This window comes from Drosophila santomea, chromosome 2R (genome assembly GCF_016746245.2).
Source record: "Drosophila santomea strain STO CAGO 1482 chromosome 2R, Prin_Dsan_1.1, whole genome shotgun sequence".
Lineage (NCBI taxonomy): Eukaryota > Metazoa > Arthropoda > Insecta > Diptera > Drosophilidae > Drosophila > Drosophila santomea.
The window spans coordinates 3,945,665-3,967,123 of NC_053017.2; the positions used below are offsets into that span (position 1 = coordinate 3,945,665).

At 44.2% G+C, this 21,459-nt stretch overlaps 8 protein-coding genes across 11 annotated transcripts; 4 read left to right on the forward strand and 4 right to left on the reverse strand.

The window, feature by feature from the left end:
• Positions 1 to 71: 71 nt before the first annotated feature.
• Positions 72 to 1,142, reverse strand: LOC120446223 (proteasome subunit beta type-5). The gene is made up of 2 exons (XM_039627089.2): positions 914 to 1,142; positions 72 to 852 (listed from the first exon to the last, which is right to left on the reverse strand). Exons 1-2 carry the CDS (start codon positions 1,058 to 1,060, stop codon positions 151 to 153), a joined length of 849 nt encoding a protein of 282 aa, XP_039483023.1. The 5' UTR covers positions 1,061 to 1,142; the 3' UTR covers positions 72 to 150.
• Positions 1,143 to 1,244: 102 nt separating this feature from the next.
• Positions 1,245 to 5,089, forward strand: LOC120446219. 3 transcript variants are annotated; one of them, XM_039627077.2, is made up of 5 exons: positions 1,750 to 1,838; positions 2,004 to 2,066; positions 2,132 to 2,563; positions 2,617 to 4,377; positions 4,429 to 5,089. In XM_039627077.2, exons 1-5 carry the CDS (start codon positions 1,755 to 1,757, stop codon positions 4,921 to 4,923), a joined length of 2,835 nt encoding a protein of 944 aa, XP_039483011.1. In that variant the 5' UTR covers positions 1,750 to 1,754; the 3' UTR covers positions 4,924 to 5,089. The 3 variants fall into 3 exon arrangements, with proteins under 3 accessions (XP_039483012.1, XP_039483011.1, XP_039483010.1); XM_039627078.2 differs by lacking the exon at positions 1,750 to 1,838 and adding an exon at positions 1,245 to 1,440 and having other exon boundaries at positions 2,617 to 5,089; XM_039627076.2 differs by having other exon boundaries at positions 1,752 to 1,838; positions 2,617 to 5,089.
• Positions 5,090 to 5,314: 225 nt separating this feature from the next.
• On the reverse strand, positions 5,315 to 7,507 carry LOC120446226 (deubiquitinase DESI2). Its single transcript, XM_039627093.2, has 5 exons — positions 7,345 to 7,507; positions 6,872 to 7,055; positions 6,502 to 6,810; positions 6,134 to 6,222; positions 5,315 to 6,067 (listed from the first exon to the last, which is right to left on the reverse strand). Exons 2-5 carry the CDS (start codon positions 7,007 to 7,009, stop codon positions 5,986 to 5,988), a joined length of 618 nt encoding a protein of 205 aa, XP_039483027.1. The 5' UTR covers positions 7,010 to 7,055; positions 7,345 to 7,507; the 3' UTR covers positions 5,315 to 5,985.
• Positions 7,508 to 7,753: 246 nt separating this feature from the next.
• Positions 7,754 to 9,020, forward strand: LOC120446228 (transmembrane protein 170A). The gene is made up of 2 exons (XM_039627095.2): positions 7,754 to 8,134; positions 8,198 to 9,020. The coding sequence occupies exon 2, from the start codon at positions 8,346 to 8,348 to the stop codon at positions 8,730 to 8,732; it is 387 nt and encodes a 128-aa protein (XP_039483029.1). The 5' UTR covers positions 7,754 to 8,134; positions 8,198 to 8,345; the 3' UTR covers positions 8,733 to 9,020.
• A 14-nt stretch (positions 9,021 to 9,034) lies between these two features.
• On the reverse strand, positions 9,035 to 10,050 carry LOC120446222 (crossover junction endonuclease EME1). Its single transcript, XM_039627088.2, has one exon. It carries the CDS (start codon positions 9,997 to 9,999, stop codon positions 9,070 to 9,072), a length of 930 nt encoding a protein of 309 aa, XP_039483022.1. The 5' UTR covers positions 10,000 to 10,050; the 3' UTR covers positions 9,035 to 9,069.
• Positions 10,051 to 10,129: 79 nt separating this feature from the next.
• LOC120446229 (H/ACA ribonucleoprotein complex subunit 3) lies at positions 10,130 to 10,557 on the forward strand. Its single transcript, XM_039627096.1, has 2 exons — positions 10,130 to 10,289; positions 10,352 to 10,557. The coding sequence occupies exons 1-2, from the start codon at positions 10,236 to 10,238 to the stop codon at positions 10,490 to 10,492; spliced, it is 195 nt and encodes a 64-aa protein (XP_039483030.1). The 5' UTR covers positions 10,130 to 10,235; the 3' UTR covers positions 10,493 to 10,557.
• LOC120446224 (transmembrane protein 223) lies at positions 10,500 to 11,415 on the reverse strand. The gene is made up of 2 exons (XM_039627090.1): positions 10,918 to 11,415; positions 10,500 to 10,858 (listed from the first exon to the last, which is right to left on the reverse strand). The coding sequence occupies exons 1-2, from the start codon at positions 11,318 to 11,320 to the stop codon at positions 10,566 to 10,568; spliced, it is 696 nt and encodes a 231-aa protein (XP_039483024.1). The 5' UTR covers positions 11,321 to 11,415; the 3' UTR covers positions 10,500 to 10,565.
• A 774-nt stretch (positions 11,416 to 12,189) lies between these two features.
• On the forward strand, positions 12,190 to 20,590 carry LOC120445134 (titin homolog). 2 transcript variants are annotated; one of them, XM_039625285.2, is made up of 5 exons: positions 12,190 to 12,351; positions 15,419 to 15,579; positions 15,641 to 18,950; positions 19,301 to 19,746; positions 19,809 to 20,590. In XM_039625285.2, the coding sequence occupies exons 2-5, from the start codon at positions 15,468 to 15,470 to the stop codon at positions 20,255 to 20,257; spliced, it is 4,317 nt and encodes a 1,438-aa protein (XP_039481219.2). In that variant the 5' UTR covers positions 12,190 to 12,351; positions 15,419 to 15,467; the 3' UTR covers positions 20,258 to 20,590. The 2 variants fall into 2 exon arrangements, with proteins under 2 accessions (XP_039481219.2, XP_039481220.2); XM_039625286.2 differs by lacking the exon at positions 12,190 to 12,351 and adding an exon at positions 14,478 to 14,591.
• The last annotated feature ends 869 nt before the right edge of the window (positions 20,591 to 21,459 follow it).

Consider the following 21,459-nt stretch of genomic DNA (forward strand, 5'->3'; position numbering starts at 1 on the left):
CATTTCTTTTTTTCAGTAAAAAAAAAACCAATCATTACAAGTATAATTCGTATTGGATGAAGCACACAGCATAGTCTCTAGCACGTTTATTTATTCCAAGAAATTCAAACGTATACAAACTGAATATCTTATATTCCCTTAATCCAAACTCTACTTAGCGGCCTGCTGCTTTTGCTGCTCCTGGTATTTGTAGTGCAGCTCCATGCAATCGGTGTTGGAAATGTTGACCCAGCCGTCTTCCTTAATGTGATACACGCGAATGATACCCCCGGAGTAGGCATCCCTGAAGGTGGCATGGTAGATGGCGCGACGTCCCAGCTCCTGGGCCTCCTCGTCCTCCAGGTCCCAATGATAGCCGGAGTCCAGGACTCCGTAGGCGTACAGTGACCCACTGCCCACGGAGAAAAGATTGCCTGGCGTCCGGGATCCCTCGGAGTCCACATAGTACAGGCCAGGACCACGCTTATCGAAACCGGCCAGCATCATGCCCATGCTCAGACCCATTCCCTTGTATTCGTGGGCTATGTTCGCCATTATCTTGCTGGCGGCGGCCACCGAGATGCGCTCCTTGTTTCGCAGCTCGTGCAGGCGGCATTCCTTCGAAAGGACTCTGTCCCAATAAACACAATCGGCTGCACCACCGGCCAAAGTGCCCAGCATGAACTGATTGATCTCCACGATCTTCTTCATCGACTGGGAGCCAATGTACGATCCACCAGTGGCACGAGAATCGACTGCCAGGAGGACGCCACCCTTAAACTTGAAGCCCAACGTTGTGGTGCCATGATCGAAGTCGATTTTGATGCCGGTCTTGTCGGCATTGGCCTGAATCTGATTAAGGTTGTGAAGGGGCTAAGAAGATTTTTAACTGTTAAGTAAAATCTCTAAGAAAATTAGTTAATTAACTACATACATTCTCGAATGGCGGAGCAGCCAGTGCGTAGGGATTGGCCAGATTGCAAGTAAGCGCATTTTGCCCTTCCTCCACGTCCGCCGATGACCAGGCCGTGGGCTTCATGTACGGAGCATTTGATATCTTGCAGATTTCAGCCAAAGCCATTTTGTAAAGCTCCTTAAAAACAATTAAAAACGTTGAATGCGAAATGCCAATGACAAACAAAATTCGATGCCTACTTGTAAAGAGACCGTACTTGTTGGGGGACAAAAACGGAGACTATCGGCTTCACCGATAGGTGTCGAAGATACGGCAACCCTTCTCGAAACCTGTTGCCAACTTTGCCTGTGATTGGCTTTCTTTTAGTCTCTTTTTAGGCCTGGCTTGAAGCCAAATTAACTCTGGGCGTTCCACTAATCGTTGGCCAAATATTGCAAAGTCGGGCACTGAAAAATAGTCGAATAGAAACATGTGTAAATACGTGAGAGTGGCGCATTGCAATGAGTAAATTACGGTCCGTAGACGGGATTTTAAATTAGTGAAAAGTAAGTTGGGAATAAAGAAAACCAAGGCGCACTTTAAACCTGGTTTTCAAGCCTAGAAATGTACTGTAATAGTGTTAAGCATAAAGGAAACCATACATGTTTTATCAATTTGCAATGAAGAACGATCATTAAACTACACATAAAGTTTGTTTTCGAAATTACGTGATCTTCATTCGAGCATTTTTGGTAACTCCCACAACATTTATTTGTAATGGCAATTACTACGTGGTACGCCATTACGTGAGACACACACACATGCGCATACACGTCTAGAAAATATGGGATCGAAGATCATATTTATGTGATCCTAGGTCATGCAAGCTCTTTTGTCGCCAACAATGTTATATCAAAACATAAAATACGTCACACAATTTTTGGCTTTTCAAATAGTTCTAACGGTAATTACACTAAATAGCATGAGATCCATTTAAATATAAATATTATCTTTGCTTCTGATTTTCCTTGTTTTTAAGATCAAACGTGGTTCAAATTCTAGAACCCATTGAAACAATTTTTCGCCGATGATTTAACACAAATTTGATGAACTCCTAATCTTTTCACAGACAATGCAGCATGGATCCTCCCGCATCCCGAAACAGGAGGCTCTTCCCAACGCGATCTCCGGGGTAAGTTAGGGCACTTGCCAGTACCAACCAAGTTTACACTGATGTAACCAATTTTCCGATTTTAGCCCGACTCCAGCAACTGGACTTCGCTGCACGAGGCGGTGGCCGCCGGCGATGATCGTCGGGTGGAGGGTCTCCTGTTCAGCAATGCCGATCGATTGGCCAGGGAATCCGTGCAGGGGAACACCCCGCTCCACGAGGCCGCCAGTCGCGGGTTCAGTCGCTGCGTGAAATTGATCTGCGCGCCCCCCACACCACCCGCTTCCTCGGGGGTGGGAAAACCAGCCAAGGGGCAGAAGGACAAAGACAAAGACAAGGATAAGAGCAAGGGCAGGGTGAAGGTGGCGCACCAGACCATCGAAGCCCTACACAATAGCGCCCTGGGAATTGCCAACAACGAAGGGTTGTCCGCCCTGCACTTGGCCGCTCAAAATGGTCACAATCAGAGTTCAAGGGAACTGCTCTTGGCCGGCGCCGATCCTGATGTCCAGAATAATGTAAGTGGGGTCGATATCCATTATAAGCAAGTTTAAACAATCGGTTATTTCAGTATGGAGACACTCCGCTGCACACCGCCTGCAGATATGGACATGCAGGAGTCTCTCGAATCCTGCTCTCCGCCCTTTGCGATCCGAATAGAACGAATCTGAACGGTGACACCGCTTTGCACATCACCTGTGCCATGGGTCGGAGGAAGCTCACAAGGATTCTCCTGGAGGCTGATGCTCGGCTGGGCATTAAAAACGCACAAGGTGACTGTCCCATGCACATAGCGATCAGGAAGAACTACCGAGAAATCATCGAGATCCTTAACACGCCGAAGAAGATACGGAATCGCAAGGAGAAACCCAAGGAGGGCGGCAGCAGGTCGGACAAGGACAGAGATCGAGAAAGGGATATGGTTGACAAGGGTATCAACTGGTCACCCTATGGCTGCCATTACTTTCCCGACCCGCGCGCCTTTCCCTCACCAAAACTGGAGACACTGCCTAAGGAACCACTTAAGTCGGGGGAGCAATATTTCCTGGATTTGGCAGGACATATTCACAAGGGTCCGGTAAGCGTGGGCAACACATGCTATTGCGGTCCCTTCTTCCGACATATTGAAAACAAACTGAATTGCAATCGAAAGAGTTTAAAGAAGTACGTTCACAAAACGAAGGAACGTTTAGGTCACAAAGTTCAGGCATTGGCAATCAAAACGAACGATCAGATTGAACAGCTCACAAGAACGATGATCGAGGACAGACTGAGATGCGAGAGCAAGAGGCAGCACCTCAGTGAGTTCCTGAGAAGAGGTGAACCTATGCGGTCCACCTTCGATCAGCAGAACAAAAACACAAGGATCGAAAGAACAATGTCCAGATGCCGCAGTCTAGAGCTCTTGGAAAACAACCATAAAGGTGGTAGGCTCACCAACTCACGGAGTGTAGATGTCCTCGAAGATCAGGCAGTGGAAGCTATAGTACACCGATCAGCGGAGGTCCAGCTAGATAGTGACAGCGAAGAAGATTCCAATGAAGCCGGTGAAGAGGAAGATGCAGAAGAGGAGGATAAGGACCAGGTGGAAGGGGAGGCGGAACCAGAGGCGCAACTGGAGCACTCGAAGTTAGATGAACTCAAGCTAGATTTCCTGAAAGTTTCTGAAAGACTGGGAGTTCTTTTAGAGAAAACCACACTGATCATGGAAAGGGACAGCGAACAGGAGGGCAAGCACCAGCTTTCTTCCTTATCGCCACCCTATAATCCCCATCCTAGAGCAGAGTCCGCCCAGCTACGGGAAGACAAAGAGAGTGTTAATAGTCCCAATTTCGACGAGTACGCCAACGTAATGCGGCGCTATCCAAACTCCAGTGGGACCTCAAATCCCTCCCAGAACTCCAACAGCTGGGACTGGGAGGCATCCCCCACGGGCAGTAATCCCCAGCCAGATTACAATAAGTACTACCAGCGTATTGGGAGAGGAGAGAACATGCTGAACTCCGTAATAAAGGCGCTTCGGAAAGATGCCTCTTTCGCGGATTTGGGCAAAGAGGAGACGGCTGTCAATGAAACTGCCGAGGGAATGGGAGGCGACAAGCTGCTGTACAAGGAGCAAGCAAGCGAGGCTGCAGGTATCTCCAATCTGATGAAACGGCAGCCGCTGTGTTTGGAAGACAATTATCCCGTCATGTCGAATTTATTTTACTCCAACCCCATCATGGAATACGCCGAGGAAACAGAAGTGAAGCAAAATGGCAATGAAAATATGAGTAAGGTGGAGATTCGGAACAGTGAAATCAAGTGCCTAAAGAAGCCGAATGCTGGACAGGTAAGGGATATGGTGGCCCAACTCCAAAACACTATTGACTCCAACCGCCAGGATTTCCAGACGGCACATGTGATCGCGTCACGATCACACTCCCGCTTGAACAATAACTTCCACCACATAGAGGGCACCTCTTCGAACCCTTCGCCCACCTATAGTATTCCCCACCGGACTGCCGCCCAGTTTGGACTGCCCGAGAGACACATACCCAAAGATGCCTACTTTCATGAACTGCCCCACCGTCCACCGATCCCACAAACCCCGCAGAGAAGGATGCATTCCGGCTACGTACCAAATGCGAGTCTCTATCGCAGTGAAGATCTATACGTGGGTAGGATACCACAACCAAACGCTCCTCCGAGACAAGGGGACTACGTGGATGCGGTAACCTACAGGCCGCTTCAGTCCCCCACCTTTCAGGCCATTGTGCCGCCCCATCTTAACCATCGGCCAAGAAACTGGCCTCATCCGAATCTTCCAACCAATGAAATCGATCTGGACGAGGTGTCTGCCGTTGGCCTCTACAACAATGTCTCGAGTCTAGTTTGAGTTTGGTAATCCCTCAGAGGTGCCCAATGTACATAGCAAATCTTATATATTTATCTTTATTGTAATCAAGTTTTAAACTACAAAGAAAAGTTAACTTATTTCCAACTGATGAATCTAATATGGAGGGTCTAAAATATATAAATATAATACAAAGTTATATACGCAATTTGTTGTTTGTACGGTTTTATAAGAAGAAAAATTATAAGAAATAAGATTGAATTAAATTGAGTTTTAGAAGGGCTCCCGAATTAGGTTTTTTGGTTCTCCCACTTTTGAACCCAAATATTGAAGATGGTTCGCCCCGCTCGCTTGAAAATCAAACCCAACCGAATGTTTTCGATCAAAATATATTTTTCTTTAAAAATGTTTAATAATAGTATTTATGCATGTGTAAATATCAGAATGTCAAGTACATATATATTTATTGATAACAGATCATTTTGGTGTTTTGATAGACATGCGGCTTATGAACTCTGTATAATTGTGTAAACGAAATCAACCAGGAAATCATCTCAAAAATCGAGCTCCGATGATTGGCGGGGATTCAAAAAAAACCTAATCCCCACCGCTGACAAAAGTAAACAAGTAAATTGGGCAACGTTTTGATATCGTTCACCAATATGTCTGCGGTATTGTTAGTACAATTTCAGCAAGTGCCTAATGATGATTTCTCGATGTCTTCGTATTTAATTTAAAATTCTATAAATGACACTGCTGCTGAACGGCGCCTGCTACTTAAATTTATCGGCCACTTAATAATATCTTAATTCTGAATAGTAATATTACAAATACAAATTACAATAGCCAATAATTTAGTCACTTCGCATTTATGTATAAGTATGTCTCAATGTAGTTATGTTCTATGTAAGTATGTATGTATTTCGCCTAATTTAAGTCTATTCATAATAGTTGTTGCTTTCTATTTAGGGGCTTTGTAGGCTTGGAAATTGATGTGACATGAGTAACCCGGCTTTTCGCTCTGTGTAACTTAACAATGTTGGTCTTAGGACTGTTGTTGGATGTGAACTATGATCGCTTGTGTATTTTTGGTCAGGTAACGTCTCAAAGGGGGCTGTTGTCGGAGTCTTCGCGTTCTTGGATTGTGGTAATGCTTTGCTGCAAGGCATTTGGTGTCAGCCATTCTCTAAAAACCAACATAAAGTAGTTAATAGTCATAAACTTGGCTTTTCTTGCATTTAGGTAGGCTTACTTTGGCAAACATCTTTGTAGAAATGGCACACAGGAGCTGAAATGCGCTAAACGATTGACCCAGCTGGGTATTTCTTGGCCGCAAAGTATCTAGAACGAGTAGTTGGTATTGCAGATATAGTTGAATTATCATTGCTCTTAAAGATTGCATTTCGTTTCTTCCAAACAGGAATTGTTTTATAATATCTTATTGAATTTGATGCATTCGCGATGTCCTACTTTTAAGGTGATTCACTACAAGAAATTCTGGTTGTAACTGACCGTATCTAACAATCGGTGAATCATTTATCAGCACACCCAAAATGTTGCTTGATATCTGCAAAGGTATTGGATCCACCCAGTGGAGGGTTTCCTCGATTTATGTCTCACCTGAGTTAAAGAGCCCGAAAAGTGGTTGCAATTGTTGTTCATGAGATGATATCGGTCGCCCCGGAATTGATTGCCCAGCTCCTCGACGATTCGTCGCACCTCCTCGTACGTGAAGTCGGTGCAGCCGATTTGGATGCTCTGCCGGAACTGGAACTGATCGCCCAACTCGTCGTGATCCCGCGGTGAGATCTCAAATACACCCGTAAACGGGAATGGATGTCCACCGTAGGCGAATTCTGTGCCGAACGCTTCTACGCCGGAGTGAAATACGCCCAGACCGATTGAGGTGGTGTACTCGTTGATCCAGTACTGCAAATGCAAGGTTACACATAGTTGTGCGATAAGGAATGAGAGATCGGAGTAAGCGTACCATATCGTAGACATTGAGTATAACAGGCTCGCGAGTCCCCATATTGGATGGCAGGAGCTCTTCATTACCGATCTCGTCTTTTGGTACACTGAGACAGCTCGGAAACGACAGATTGCACGGCAATCCGTTGGAGAACATTGATTAAATGCGTCGTTGGTTTTGTGGGGCTCAAAGTATATGTAGTCTGCAATGGGGGGCCTTTGATTAATTTCGGTTTGCAAGCATATGCTGGTTAAAAATATGTATATATCCATCGCATGTGTACTTTAAATGAAGGCTTTAACTTCTGCCGACTGACGGTTCACACATATATGCATCATATATGGTGTGTATATAGCCGAGAGTGCGTAAGATACATGTATCATATATGGATGCAGTTACATACATGCATACATATGTGTACATATGTACGTATGTATGTAAGTTCGTCTCGGAAGAAATGTGTCATAGTAAGCGACGACAGGAGGACTTACACCTGTTCAGGGCTGTCTCAGCATCCCATTTTCCAAAACAGAAACTTAACAAATCATAAGGGTCCAAACTATACGCTAAAGTGTTGTTTTTCAACTTCCGCTTTTTGTTTCTCGTTTACACAAAATTTTTTTTGTTTATGGATTGGTTGCAGAGTTGTCACTTGTGCCAAGACAGTTTTCGCGGAACTAGTTCGGCGATTACTGCAGCTCGATAACGATAAGTATAGGTTTAACCTGAAAGCTCTTCATTTAAACACTACTAATATAAGCTAATTACCTTGAGAAATCTATGCTTTCCCACTGGAATATCTTTCTTATGTACGGATATTTCGAATACGTTTATTAAAGCTGCACTTTAAGCCCCGAACCAGTTCGCAAGTGAGTCACAGCTGTTTGCTTATCAGAACTGCCCCATTCCCAAACGTTCCATTTCCATTGGCATAGTAAAACGCAGACAAAAACAATATAAAATTAAATTAAGACCACTAAAAGTGCTTTGTTGTGCTCAAAATGTGGAGTTAGGGCTGCCGCACACCAGTAGCCTGGTAATTAAGCCCGATTGAGGATACACTGCCGCCAGCAGAGGGCTAATTGAGTGCCCTGTCGAAAGTTCAATCGATTGTTGACCGAATTAAAAATAATCCAAGAATTTGCTAAACTACAGTGCTAACCGGAAGTTTAGGCCATGCTATATAGGATCAAGCAACTGGAAAAGACTGCAACCTGAATCCGGCTATAGGATACGGCGAATGTGGTGTGGGTGTGGCTTATAGCACACACATGTGTTGGCGTGAGCATAAATAAATGCCAAGAGCTCAAGTCTGAAGTCTGAAGGGAGTGTTCTGCTTTCCAGATCCGTGAATATCGGCTGATACGTGCTTTAAGAAGAGAATCGTCACCGGACATGCGGCTGGGAACTCAACTGACCAACAGAAAAGCAATAACTAGCAACTAGTAATTAGGGGGATATCGTGTTAACTTGCATAGACTTCGTTTTAGCCATGTTTTCGGACGACACCGATGAGTTGGACACCATCGCCGATGTGATGGGACTCCGTTCACAGGCGCGTCTCAATACCTTTCGCGAGATGTGGTACCATGTTTTTCTGTGGGCCCTGTTCTCCTCTATTTTCATCCACACCTGCGCCGCCGTGGTTGCCTTCTTCACGCTCCGGAAGCACAAGTTCGGACGATTCTTCTCGATCCTGATTCTGGTAATGGGATTCCTTTCGCCGGCGTCGAGCGGCATCATCAGCAGTGCGGTCATCGCCTTTGTGCATCGCGCCTCCAGTTTGCCGATGTCGCCCATATACGCCATGATTTGGGGCCTCGGACAGACCATCGTCTCTGCCTGCCTGGGATTCACCCGGATTCTGGCCACGCTGTAGAGCACGGACTGAAGTTTTTCATTGGCCATGGCCACTACATCATTCTCCTCATCGCGCCCAATCCAATGTTCACAGAGTTCCGACTTCCGAACGGACATATTATCAATTCTTCAGGTGTGCAAACCACAATTAATTGAATTCATAGCTATGTGTATAGGAACATTGTGATTTATAAATTTTACCTTATACGATGAGAAAATATTGTATAACATTTAGCTCTTAACTTAAAACCTAATTCTAATTGTACATATTTTAGAAAATCAATATATGAACAGATTCTAAAGCTAAGAAAGTATTGGTTTATTACTTAGTTTTAAGAGTCTAATAATTTATTTTCCTAAATCAGAGTGTTGGGGTCCTTGGCAGTATACAATGTATACAGTTTGTTGCTGAGAACATTTCCAATACGTCGTTCGGTGTGAAGGGGTTGAGGTCCATTGCAGCGCTTGATCTTTAAATCGGCGAGACTTTGGACCGCCTGTGAATCACTGGAAAAGTGATCAATCAGTTTCTTGGGACAAGGATACTGGGCTATAATGGACTCGGCCACTTCTAGGGTGACCAGTGGCAGTCGATTCAGATGCTGCTGCCAGAGGCGTCCGTATCCATTGCCCTGATCCACTCGGACGCACTGCTTCTTGTCGTTGGCCAGATACTTCTTGAAGCCTTCCAATGTTTCGCTGCGTTGTTTCTTGTAGGGAGCTTCGGCTATTGCTTTTGTATAGCGCTGCAGCAGGGCCACTAGTTCCTGGCTTTCCGGTTTATTGAGCTGCTCCACGTGCAGCTCCTGAAGCAACTGCATCTCAATCAGAGCGTCCTGGCTGGCCGAGCTGCCATGCTTGCTATGACGGAGCGCTGGTAAGACAATGGTGTACTGACAGTCCGGAAATGAAGCCTGCAATCGGGGTCCCAGACAAACAAGACTTTCATCCTTCACTGCCTTTTGGAAGCTGCTTTCGGGTAGCCATTGGACCACTTGGTTTTCCGGTGTCCAAGCTTCATCCAGGCCAGTGGGACTGTTGCCCAGAGCAATCGTATGCTGGCCCACATTCCGTTCCCACAGGATGCTGTGGCTCACGGGCAAGCTCCTAATTTCAAACTTCAAATCCGTCGCATTCAATTGCTGCAAGGCCTCCTGTCCCACGGGAATGGACATAAATCCGGCATCTATAACCAGTCGCACGTATTTCATGCATTCTCCAGGCTTGATTCGCTTCTGTTTTTCCCGTAACGCCTGTTTTTGCAATTTGTCCACTTTATTTGACATTGTGGCCAAAAGTCCGCCAAATATTGTAAATAAATATATTTTGAGATGGAAGTGAATCGATAACAATAGGATTTTATACGGAATTTATTCCACGGTTTGCAGCATGGCTAGTCGATTCATATGGATTATTTAGCACTTATTATATTTCAAAACATGGTAGCACACTGAAACGCACGCCACACGTGTTTTATTTTCTGCTTCTTTGACCACGGAAAAACAATTCAAAAACTTCAAAAATGTATCTGATGTACACGATTAACGAAAACGGCGATCGCGTTTACACCCTGAAGGTAAATTGTTATCATAGGTTTTGATTACAGCACGGCAAAGTCACAACTTCTTTCCCTTCCAGAAACGCACTGAGGATGGTCGTCCAACTCTGTCTGCTCATCCAGCACGTTTTTCGCCGGAGGATAAGTACTCGCGCCAGAGGCTCACAATCAAAAAGCGCTTTGGACTGCTGCTCACCCAGAAACCGGAGCCCATTTACTAGGCCGCAGTTTAGTTTTAACTAGTGTACACCTTTATTTACAAATAATAAGCTACGTAACAACAAAACTTGACCTTTAAATGCGACGCTTAAGGCCCGCTGTGTAATCGAATAGCTGGGCATTCCGAAACTCGCCGCGCATATCCAAGACGTAGTACAGTGTCTTGCCCTTGACTTTAATGGGTAGCTGCACCCTGGCCAAGTTCCGGGATTCCTCGGCGGAGACGCACTTCAAAGGCACAGTCATAATGCGATTCCGGTTGAAAGGCCCATAGGTCACAAAGGACACGCTCTGACCACCCTTCCGCAAGATAAGAAATCGCACCGAGCGAAGGGTAAACATCCAGACAGCAAACAGTATGCCATATCCTAAAATGTTGGTTGAGATTCATTTGGGCCCCGCCGAAATCGTAAGAAAGCAGTCTCACCTATCAGAAAACTACAGACTGTGATACCATTTCTGTACTTGTTATCGCCCAGATTTATACGCTGGAACCACTTTAGATCCTCTCCTGGTTTTTCCACCACCGGAGCATCCTTTAGCGTCGTGAAGGCGAAATGCGATAGATAGGTCCAAAAAACAAACTGACAGATTCCGAAAAAGTTTAGCATCTGGTAGAACCGCGGGTTCTCATACTTAAAAAGTATTATGTCCTTGGGAACACTGGTGTTCACATCGAAGGGGGCGGTTTGGGAAGAGAACCTCTTTATCGTGGAACTGACCGGCGTTTTGGTTACAATGGCCGGAGCTGCCAGTCTGAAACTCTGGAGTCTAAGGCGCTTAATGGAATTGAAGCCCTGACGCAGGGCGAAATTCAGCAGATTGCTCATCTCAATTGAAAACTTCCTGCATTTTTTATTATAAAACAAATTAACCTATAATCTACAGATGTTTTTGTTCCAATTGCCATTGGTTTACTAACTCCGGAACTAGAGCTAGTTTTACCAACCGCCTTCAGGGCTGGCACATGCTGACTCCAAATACTAGTTCACCAATTGGGGAACTTATCTAAACTAACATGATTATTGCAATATACATAACTAAATTTTATGGGTACTTCACATTACTATAACGGACTAAATTTTATGTCAATACAATTTAGTTCACAGCAAGAGAAAGGGAGGGGTAATCATGGTGTAGTTCCAACTGACACTTAGGGGTTCCGCTCCTAAATATTTAAAGTTCAGTTAATCAGCCCTATCAGCAACATATGATTTTGTTTGGTTCCAAACTAGAGATGAGCACTTGCCTGAATAGCACGAAGTATTTTGTATATATATGCATCCAATGTTTATTAAATGATGTTTTTTTTTAGCTATTATATAAACGTTCATTCTAATAATATTCCTTTTAATAATGTTTTTATATGCTAAAGTACTCATTAAAAGTTGTGTTTTTTTTCTCTTAGGAAAAAAAAAAGAAAGAAAGGTTGCACTATTCAATTAAAGGCAAAAGAAGAAGGTTTAAAAAACACATTTTAATAGAACAATAACTAAATCATTAACTAAATAAATCTCTTCTCGACGCACGAAATCAGTACTTGGCAACTGGAATCACGCGCCAATCTCTATTGCACATGCCGCTTGTTTGCAATCTGTGCGCTGCTCTTCGGAACCAGTTGTGCATAGACTGGTTCTTTTCGGCACCTTTTGTTGTTGTCCGATTTTAGTCTGTGTTTCATTCTTCATCGTTTAAGGGCATCGGAAGCGGAATTCCCTGAGAATTGTAAACAAATCACAAAATAGCTGTTAAATTCATTCAAATCATTGACATTTGATAGTTGCCGATAACCCACATGTCATATTTCAATATTTTTCGCGACTACATCAGTTAATAAACTAGTTTATCGGGTCGTAGAAAGGTAAGTGCAGTTTTATTTTATTCCTTTTATGTTATATATATACTATACTTAAAATACACTATAATATAATGGTCCAAACGAATGTTACACTTGGTATTTCGATTTGTTTTAGGGTTTTTGAAAGTTTTTTTTTTTTAATTTGGGCTGGGTATTGGTACCATACGTCAGATATGGTTCGAGTCTCTTTGAAGACATTTGTGTTTTCAGGGTTGTCAAGTAACCGCAATTCGCAAATCGGGCGAAATTGGATATATTTCTGAATTCGTTACAATGCTAATATATAGACAAGACGACTGACATATCAGCAGGACAAACTTAAGGAATGCCATAGCAACAGAACAGTAAATGACCTGCCGGTGGCAACCCTGCCCGCCAGCAAGGTCGCAATTATGCAATTAATGGCATTTGGTTTGCATCAAGTGGGGCGTAGAGCGTTTTATATTACATTTATGACAAACATAATGCATACCTGGCAACCCTGAAAACATAAAATTGTACAATAGGTGAATAAAAACGCTGCCCCGTTTTGCTTTTGCTTCTGCTGGCAGCTTGCTTGTTTCAGGTTTTTCGGGGTTTTGTCTTTATTGGAAGTCTGATAACAGACTCCAATAGAGGGCGACGAGGGGATTTCAAAAATGTCCTTGGTTTCGTAAAACATGCAAAAACTTGGATGTTTTTCGACCTAACCTCACTTTGCATCAAAATCGATACGTAACCTAAAAAGAATGTAAATGCGTTGCAAAATCGCACACATACACATTCTGATATACATACACACTCTCACCGATTTGCCGTTGCTACAAAGAACTAAACTGGTGTGTGTGTGCGGGGGCTAGAGCGGGATAGCTATAATAGACATAGAGCCTAACACGGGCTTGAATACAAAAACCGAACTTTAAAGACCATACACTAGTTCAAAGATACTTTTTGTTGCCTATTTCTTTTTACATTTGTGTGCTTGTGCAACGGTTTATTGGACCATAAGCATGAAATCTTGATAAAAGTACTATCATCGGAACAAGTCGAAATCGCGCGATCCAACGGCACTAGCTCGTAGGACATACTCCTTAAATAGAGGTAATATTGCCGGTTTCAGCATTTGACCCGCAAATATAACGACTATACGCCTCTATTTTTGTTTGCCCGGTGTTGTAGTTGTTGCGTTCGCCCTGCTGCTGTATCTTTGTCGTGCGGTGTTCGGCGCTACGCGAACTTTATTCATTTCCTACATACACTGGCAAATATATATAGACACGTGCATATATATATATTTGGCCTCTTGCTCTCTCTCGCAATTGCTCTCCGGCCGCTCTCTCTGTCCGTCCCGCTCACTCCGCAACTTTCTACAAAACCGGTATCCTGGCAAGGTCCTAAGTTCGTCTCGGATAGACCAGAAGGACGGACGGACCGGACTCTAGGTTCTAAGTTTTGAAAGTTTGAAAAGTTTTTTTTCGACATGGTATGGTAATCAGTTAATTTTTTGCTTCAGCCTTCGCTAATTCCTCCTGCTCTTTGCTTTCGGCCACTTCAAATAATCTGTTTACTAACTATGGTTGAAGATATAAGTAGTTGCACTAGAAAATAGATATTCCATAATCTTTTTTACTTAAATGATGCTCCCCATTAAGTTGCAACCATATAGTCGTCCCGCTCTAACTGCCCATTCGCGCATCTCGCCCTGCAACTCGCGGCCACCAAAACGCGTTCTATTTGCGTTATTATTAAATGCTTTGCTTTTTTGTTGTTATCAAACCATTTTTTTTGTTTCAACGAAGATCCCTTCTCACATAGTTTCGGTTTCTATACCACCCCCAAGTTGCTTGTATTTTTATAAATTTATAGGGGCACTACCATACCAAAAGAGACTGCCACCTTGCCATATAGCACTGTAAAATTGGCGACTATAGCCTTGACCTATTTTTTGCCACAGGCCAAGTTCAAGATGCGAATGTGGTTTTCTTAAACTCCGGGTAGAATTACAGTATCGAATCTTATCATATTATCCCCAGACACGCCCTCCTGCCGTATATCTCCCTTTTGCTCACCCGTACGCCCCTGCCGCTTTTACCGCTTTCAGCTGTTTGCTCTCTCGCTCTCTTTTTCGTTCGACGTCAGCTGGTTTGGCGTTCACCTCGTTCTTTTTTGCACTAAACGCGGCGAGATGTTGAAGTCATTTTGATTTCTTCGAGTGTAGCTAAATCTAAATAAATCATAAACAGGGTATCAGGACGCTTAATCTTGTAAGTTGCCCAACTTAATATACCCATTACATTTCTAGTTACGCTATCGCTTGAAAATCCAACAAACTTAACATAACCTCACTTTTGATGGTAAAAACTATTATATGCATTTCTGTGTCACTTTTGACCATAGATTAATAGGTAGCAGTTAATTTTCTCTTTATCCCCTTCTTCGCATCTTTCGTCACGCACTTTTTTCCTTTGCACGAATTTTTATCTACGCTTTGCTTTGTCTTTTCGCTACAATCGTGTAGTTATTGTTGCGTTCGGAAAGCGACGAACGTCTAAGACAACCAACAATAAGAACAACAACACAGTTATACTGTAGGTAGATACACACCGAATCGAATCCGAAAACAAAAAAGAAAAAAGTTGTTGGTCTTTGAGTTATCATGTTCCTGGATTTGGACTTTTCGGATCGGGTCAGTATGGAACATCTACTCTCAAAGATAATAATACAACATATCTTAACTTAGCTTAGAGTTAGAAAGGGCTTAAAAATGAATTCGGGAAAGCGGTTAAAAAGATACGAGAAGTCCGAATAAAATATCGCTGGCCCCAGACTCGCTCAAAGGTATAATTCTCAACTTATTACATTAGCATTTTGATTGGCGAAAACTGTGAAGTAAGCTTTTGGAGAGCTTTCTTTTGGAAGCTATTTTCCAGACATTTTTAAAGGAGCAATCTTTTAAATGTACTTTGTATGCTTGTTAATCCCAAAACCGGACGGCGTTTTCTTACAAAATATAAAGTTGGGGGAAGCACGTCATTGTAACAGAGTTGCCAACATACGTCGCTTACTATTAAATGGTTTTACTTTCTTTTAGCAATTCAATGACGTCTGAATAAATCGGTAAAAACAAAAAAACTTTGAAAATGATGGAAGTAAGCCAGAACATGGAACTGAAGGAACTGTCTACGGAGGAAGCCCTAATGCGATCCCTATCCTCAGAGCTCGGCAGTGAAGTGGAACCCCTTTCCACCCCTGGTAAGTGCGACTTTATTATTTGTATAAATCCGATTGGGATATATCGATATCTGAATTACAGCCATTGTCAACAAATCCAGTCACACGTCTGTCGACGAAGTGAATCTGTCTGTGCTGGCTAATGGCGTCGATACCTCCGATAGCGTCAAGGTTATTGACAAAACGAAAAAGGTATCGGAACGAGAACGTAATCCAGGCAGTGATTTGGACGCGCTCCTGGACAAGATTAGCTCCATTGTGGCTGGTAGTCCCAAGAACTCCGACGATCTCGAGTGCCTCGATAGAGACGAGGAATGCGACTCTGTGTCGACGAAGATGGGAACAGCTGCTGATACGGGCAAATGTCTTACAGAGCAAAGAGAAAAACCAGAAGAAGAAGAAGAAGAAGAAGGAGATGTGCTTAGTTCTCTAGAAGGAGAAGAGTGCGTCGATCCGGATTCTAAGTTAAAGACTGAGGAGAAAGTAGAAGAAACGGATCAACACATTCCAGCCAAAGAATCCACACAGATTACCGATGATTTGACTGAGCCAAAAAGGGAGAGTAAAGAAGTATTAATAGATGAAAAATTAGAGTCAAAGAAAGAAGATGAAATCACAGAAAATATTGCGGATAACATTGAAAAAGACCTGAAAAACACATCAACAGATGATGTGTTTATAGATGCTTTAGAGAGCATTTCCAGTTCCGATGAGTTTGATGCCTTCACCTCTCAGGACTCTAAGAAGGTCAAGCCAGGAAAAAAACTAAACGCGGAAAAAAAATCACCTTTCAATGATCTAGAAGAGATTTCATCTGATGATGATAATATAAATAAGGATGAGAAAGTACATAAGGTCGGTTTATGTGAAAAGCCCACCCCTGAAGTTATAGATTTAGACTCATCGGGCGAATGTGTGGACTGCGAAACGCCAGCAGAGCTCGAGGAAACCGTAGCTAAAACAGAAGATACTGAGGAAGTGACTCATGTGAAAGTTTCTCTAAAGGATTCCTTTAATTTGGAAAAGAAAATCTCAGGGAAGTCCGTGAGTGCAGACGCAGTTGAGCTGGTCGAAGCTGGTGAAGAGAAAGAAAAGTTGACAAAAGGTAACGAACCTACGGAGTCCACGTTACCTGAAGACGAGGGGCCAAAGGTAACCGAAAAGTCGCAAGAGTCTATCCTAATCCACAGCGAAGAGTCATTGGAAGTCAATGAACCGGATAAATCCAAAGAATCCGAAGCACTCGAAGAACATAACGAAAGAGAAGAGCTTGAAAGCCCTAAGGGAACAACAAATTCGGAAGAGGAGAAGGAAAAAGATGATTCGGAGATCAAAATAATAGAATTTTCGGAAAAAGCTGAGATACCGATAGACACCAAGGGAAAAGAAGATCCAAACCCAACCTCAAAGGTGGAAGGTGTTAAGGAAACAGAAAAGCCGGAAACAGAAAAGACGGAAGACCATGAGGAAGTAGTGGAGGTCGAAGGGGATGAAACAGGGGATCCCAAAAAGGAGGACCAAACTGAAGTTAAGGCTCGAACTAAAACCCAGGAAATGAATGACGCAACCATAGATGATATACTTTTCGAAGCGGACAAGGATGTGGTAGAGGTCGAAGTAAAAAAGTCTGCAGACGATGAACCTGGGGTTATATCTGAAAACGATAAGGAAGTCAGGATAAATGGAGTATGCGAAATTTCAACTGATGACCATATAAGGGATTTAGAAAGCAAGAACACAGCTGCTGTTGAAAAGGAGACCAAAGAAACGGAGTCTGATGACGAAGTCATTTTCTTTGAACCCCTCGAGAAGACCGAACAAGTGGAAACTACAGTAAATTCGACGATTGAAAATTCTGAGAAACCGCAAGCTAAGGACGACGAAGTTGTTCTTGTCTCCGAGGATGAGGATGAAAGCCTAAGACAGCAGCCTAAGACACCGGAAAAGGATGTTCTGACTTCCCAAAAGGAAACAGCTATTAAAGGACTTCCAAATGAGTCCAATACAGAACAAGCTGAAACTAAAGACCTCCAAATAGACAATTCCGACAACGCGTGCGATCAGTTTGAGAAACTGAAGACCCATGAAATGGTGAAGCAAACTGCCACAGAGGATGGGAACAGTAATTCCAGTAATCTATTGAGACCCGCCGAATACTCGGAAGAGTCGGCTCCAAAACGGTTGCGTCTCAGTACCGATGAAAAAATGGAACTTGAAACGCAGACGGAACAAGAGGCATCCTCACAAGTCAGCAGAGCGGAGGATTCTTTGAAGGATATAACCAAGCGAAGCCATGATGATCTGGACAGCCCTCAGGAGGAGATACCTAATAAAAAAGCTAAGACTGATGACTCTGACTCTAACAGCTCCCACGAAGGCACGCTGCAAATTGATATGGGTGGTCAGGAAGACGATGTGAAGACCATAAATGAAGAATCCCCTAAAAAAGAAGTCGAAAAGAAACCCGAGTTCGACCTGAAACCTGTTCCAGAAATTAAACAGGATGTCAAGCCTCTGCGCTTGGAATTCTTTAAGGCCTTCCGACGGAATTTTGACACAATGACCCGTGATGATCTGGAGGAGCTGGTGCTGCAGAAAGTTGTCGAGGCGATGCTGGTAAAAAGTGATTTCGCAGAAATCCGTATGCAACTGGACAAATGCGAGAGCACGCTCGCCAATTACCGTCGCAAGATTGCTGAAGTTTCGAAGCAATTCCTGGATTTGGAGACGGTGCACAAGCGGGTGCTTAAGGACTTGGAGGCTAAGAACTCTCATTTCACCGCTCCGGTGCGGATAACGCGAGCTGTTGGTCTTCAGGTGGGCATTCCGTTTAAAGCCATAAAGCCCGCGGTTGCCGCTCCGGAGCCACCTAATGCTGCTGGCAGCGTGTTGGCGCCGCCCAGTGGAACGCCACCCAAGGCCAGCACCTCCCCGATGCGATCGACAATGCGACCAAGACCTCCTCCGCATGCCTTTGGACCATCCACATCCTCAACCGCAACGAGTCCGGGCATCAGTGCGTCTCAGAGTTCCAATCCTCAGCAGCAGCCAGCACGGCCATCTCAATCCTTGACCGCGACTAATAGTACGCCACCTGTGCGACGGGGCTGCATGCAGAAGGTCACGCCCCAGCGACCGGTACCGGGTAACATTCCGCCCGTACCACAAGTCAACAATCAGGGCAACGTTCACCGTCTGCAGACGTCACCGGCTGTAGCTCAGAGGACAATGTATGCCTCCAAGCACACTGGAACCACTAGCTCAACGCCTTCCTCGGTGGCTAATGCGACAAACAAAGCCGTCATGCGTGGCCGAAACTCAGCGTCCGCTTACTTAGCGCAGAAACAGCAGCAGCAACAACAACAACAGCAGCAGCAGCAACAGTTCCAACCGTGAGTATAAGCCTAGTCGTCCCCTTAGATTAAAAGCGAGTTCCACTCTTGTGTAGAATTTTTCATGTAGCAATTTATTTATTTATTCAGACCCTAAAGATTCCGATAACACCTAAAAATCGTAATACTTGGTAACTGTAACCATTACTTGATAGGATAATCAACCCAATTGGTAGATGATAGCTTTGTCCGTCTGTTCACAGTTCATTTGTCCGTTCGTCCATTTGTCCGTTCGTCCATTTGTCCGTTTCTCCACATGTGCGTTCGTATAAACGACGAATTGTCAAATTCTTCGCCAACAGAAACATGTTATATTCATATTACTCACTTACAATTGTTTCACATTGCAGACCTCGACCTGGTCCCGGTTCCACCACCCCAGGACCGAGTCCCGCCAAGCAGGTGCCGAAGTGCACAACGAAAGTGCGCGCCCAGCAGCAACCGCTTTCAGGGGCCACGGTTTCAGTTCCCATGTCATCTAGCAGCAGTGGGTCGGGATCTGGCAGCTATGGACAGCAGCAGCAGCCCAGCTTGGCGCCGGCCAAACCCAAGGAGAAGGCGGTCATAGACCTCACGGATGAAGATGATGCAGCGGCTGCGGCGGCGGCAAGGGCTGCCCAGGCTCAAATCGAGGCTAACACGCGCTTGCGTCAGGCATCCAATGCGGCGGTTAAGCGGAATGCTCAGGCTGCAGCAGCGACAAGAGGAGGACGAGGAGGCGGAAATGTGGTGCGAGCTTCTCCAATGCAACTTGGTCGCGTTAATGCGCGACAGTTAGTCCAAAATAATGGAGGAGGTAAGCTGGAAAATCATTACATCCAAAATATTCAGCGTACTAATTTCCAAACTTACCCACAGGTCAGCGAAGTTCCTTGGGCTCAAACGTAACTATGCAGATACGTTCGGAGAATACCCCTCCTGCAGCCTCTCGTTTACGATATTCACATCCTGCGCCACTGCCCACGTCTCCCGCCCAGCCCTTTAATCCATCCTGGAAAGTGCCTCCTTCGCGACCAGTTATTCGAATAAGTCTCCTTGACACTGGCATCGTTATATCCTGGACGCTGGAGGATACAAGCCCGCGGTTCGCAGAGTGCGTTACGTACCAGATCTATGCTTACCAGGAGACGATTCACGAGCCCAGCACGGATAGCTGGCGACATGTGGGCGATGTCAACGCTATGTTGCTGCCCATGGCCGTAACCTTGAATCAGTTCCAGGAGAACCAGAGGTATTACTTTGCTGTGCGGGGCGTTGATAGTCACCAGCGATTCGGGCCGTTCAGTGTTCCCAAGACCTGGTCGTGAATGGATTGGTCGAACCTCTTCCTTAGGTGTAAATTCTAGTTTTAGTAGACCACATGTAATTTATTTTTGTCCCTGGAAATTCGTTCTCGAAACTAGCCGGAATTATGAGTTTAGTCTTAAGTTATAAAGAGTTTTTTGGAGAAATTTTAAGAAGTAATAAACAAGTTATGCCAAGCAGCCAATCCTCTGCAGCTGAGAGTCACTCAGTAAAGAAGAAAAACGAAACAATTGTAGTTTATTCACAATAGGTTATCTATTATAAATAAGTTTAAAACTTACATGAAATAATACACAACATTGAATAAATATCAAATGAGAAATGTTTTTATCTTATGCTAGATTTTTTGTGGGCCCTTTTATTTTTATTACGTGGTCATTAAGTCATATTAAAAAGTACTCTTATTAAAGGTGCACTAAGTTAGTTAACTAAAGATCGATAACATGTATTATTTTTAATGTTATCCCATCTACGCGCAGCTACGGTAAGTGGCTTTAGCAGCTTTGAAATCGTTCGTCTGAACTACTGTTTATTTTCCTAATTAACAAGCTAATTGACGAAGCACCTGATGTTTGATATTGGCAAACATTGAGCATATAGTCACTAATTGGTACTCAAGTGAATGGGCCTGCGGTGTTGCAATAAGGACAATAATTCGTGCCAGGACACAGAGCATGAGACAATTTTTGGGTATAAGGACGGATTGTGGAAAGGGGCAATTGACTGCAATCGATGGAACATAAAATATAGATACACTACCATTTAGGTGAGTGTGCCATCCAATTTGGAGGTCGCAACAGCGATCGTCCTAATGCTAGGGAGGTACAGTCAAGATTGTGTACGTTGAACTTTGCCAAATATGAAATTCTGAATTTTGTAGACTGGATACTTTCAGTCTACATAAAAGATTCCCAATATTATTGAAAACCAAAGGCATATTTTTAGAAGCTCTACTGTAGCTGCTCAGGGCAGAGGGGAAGGGGAGCTGTCGGCGGGGTACAAGGGTGCCAGTAACGTGTTCTTCTGCCTCCATATCCTTGTGCCTCGTGCACTTGACATTGGCTTTCGAGTCGGGTCTGTCGCGGCATTTTTGCTCATTCATGCGCGGCGCAGACGGGGCTTGGGGTACGGGTGATCCAGGGGAGGAGAGGTGCGGGATTGCCCTGGTAATGGCATAATCGACCCTCCTTCGGGCCCCTTTTCA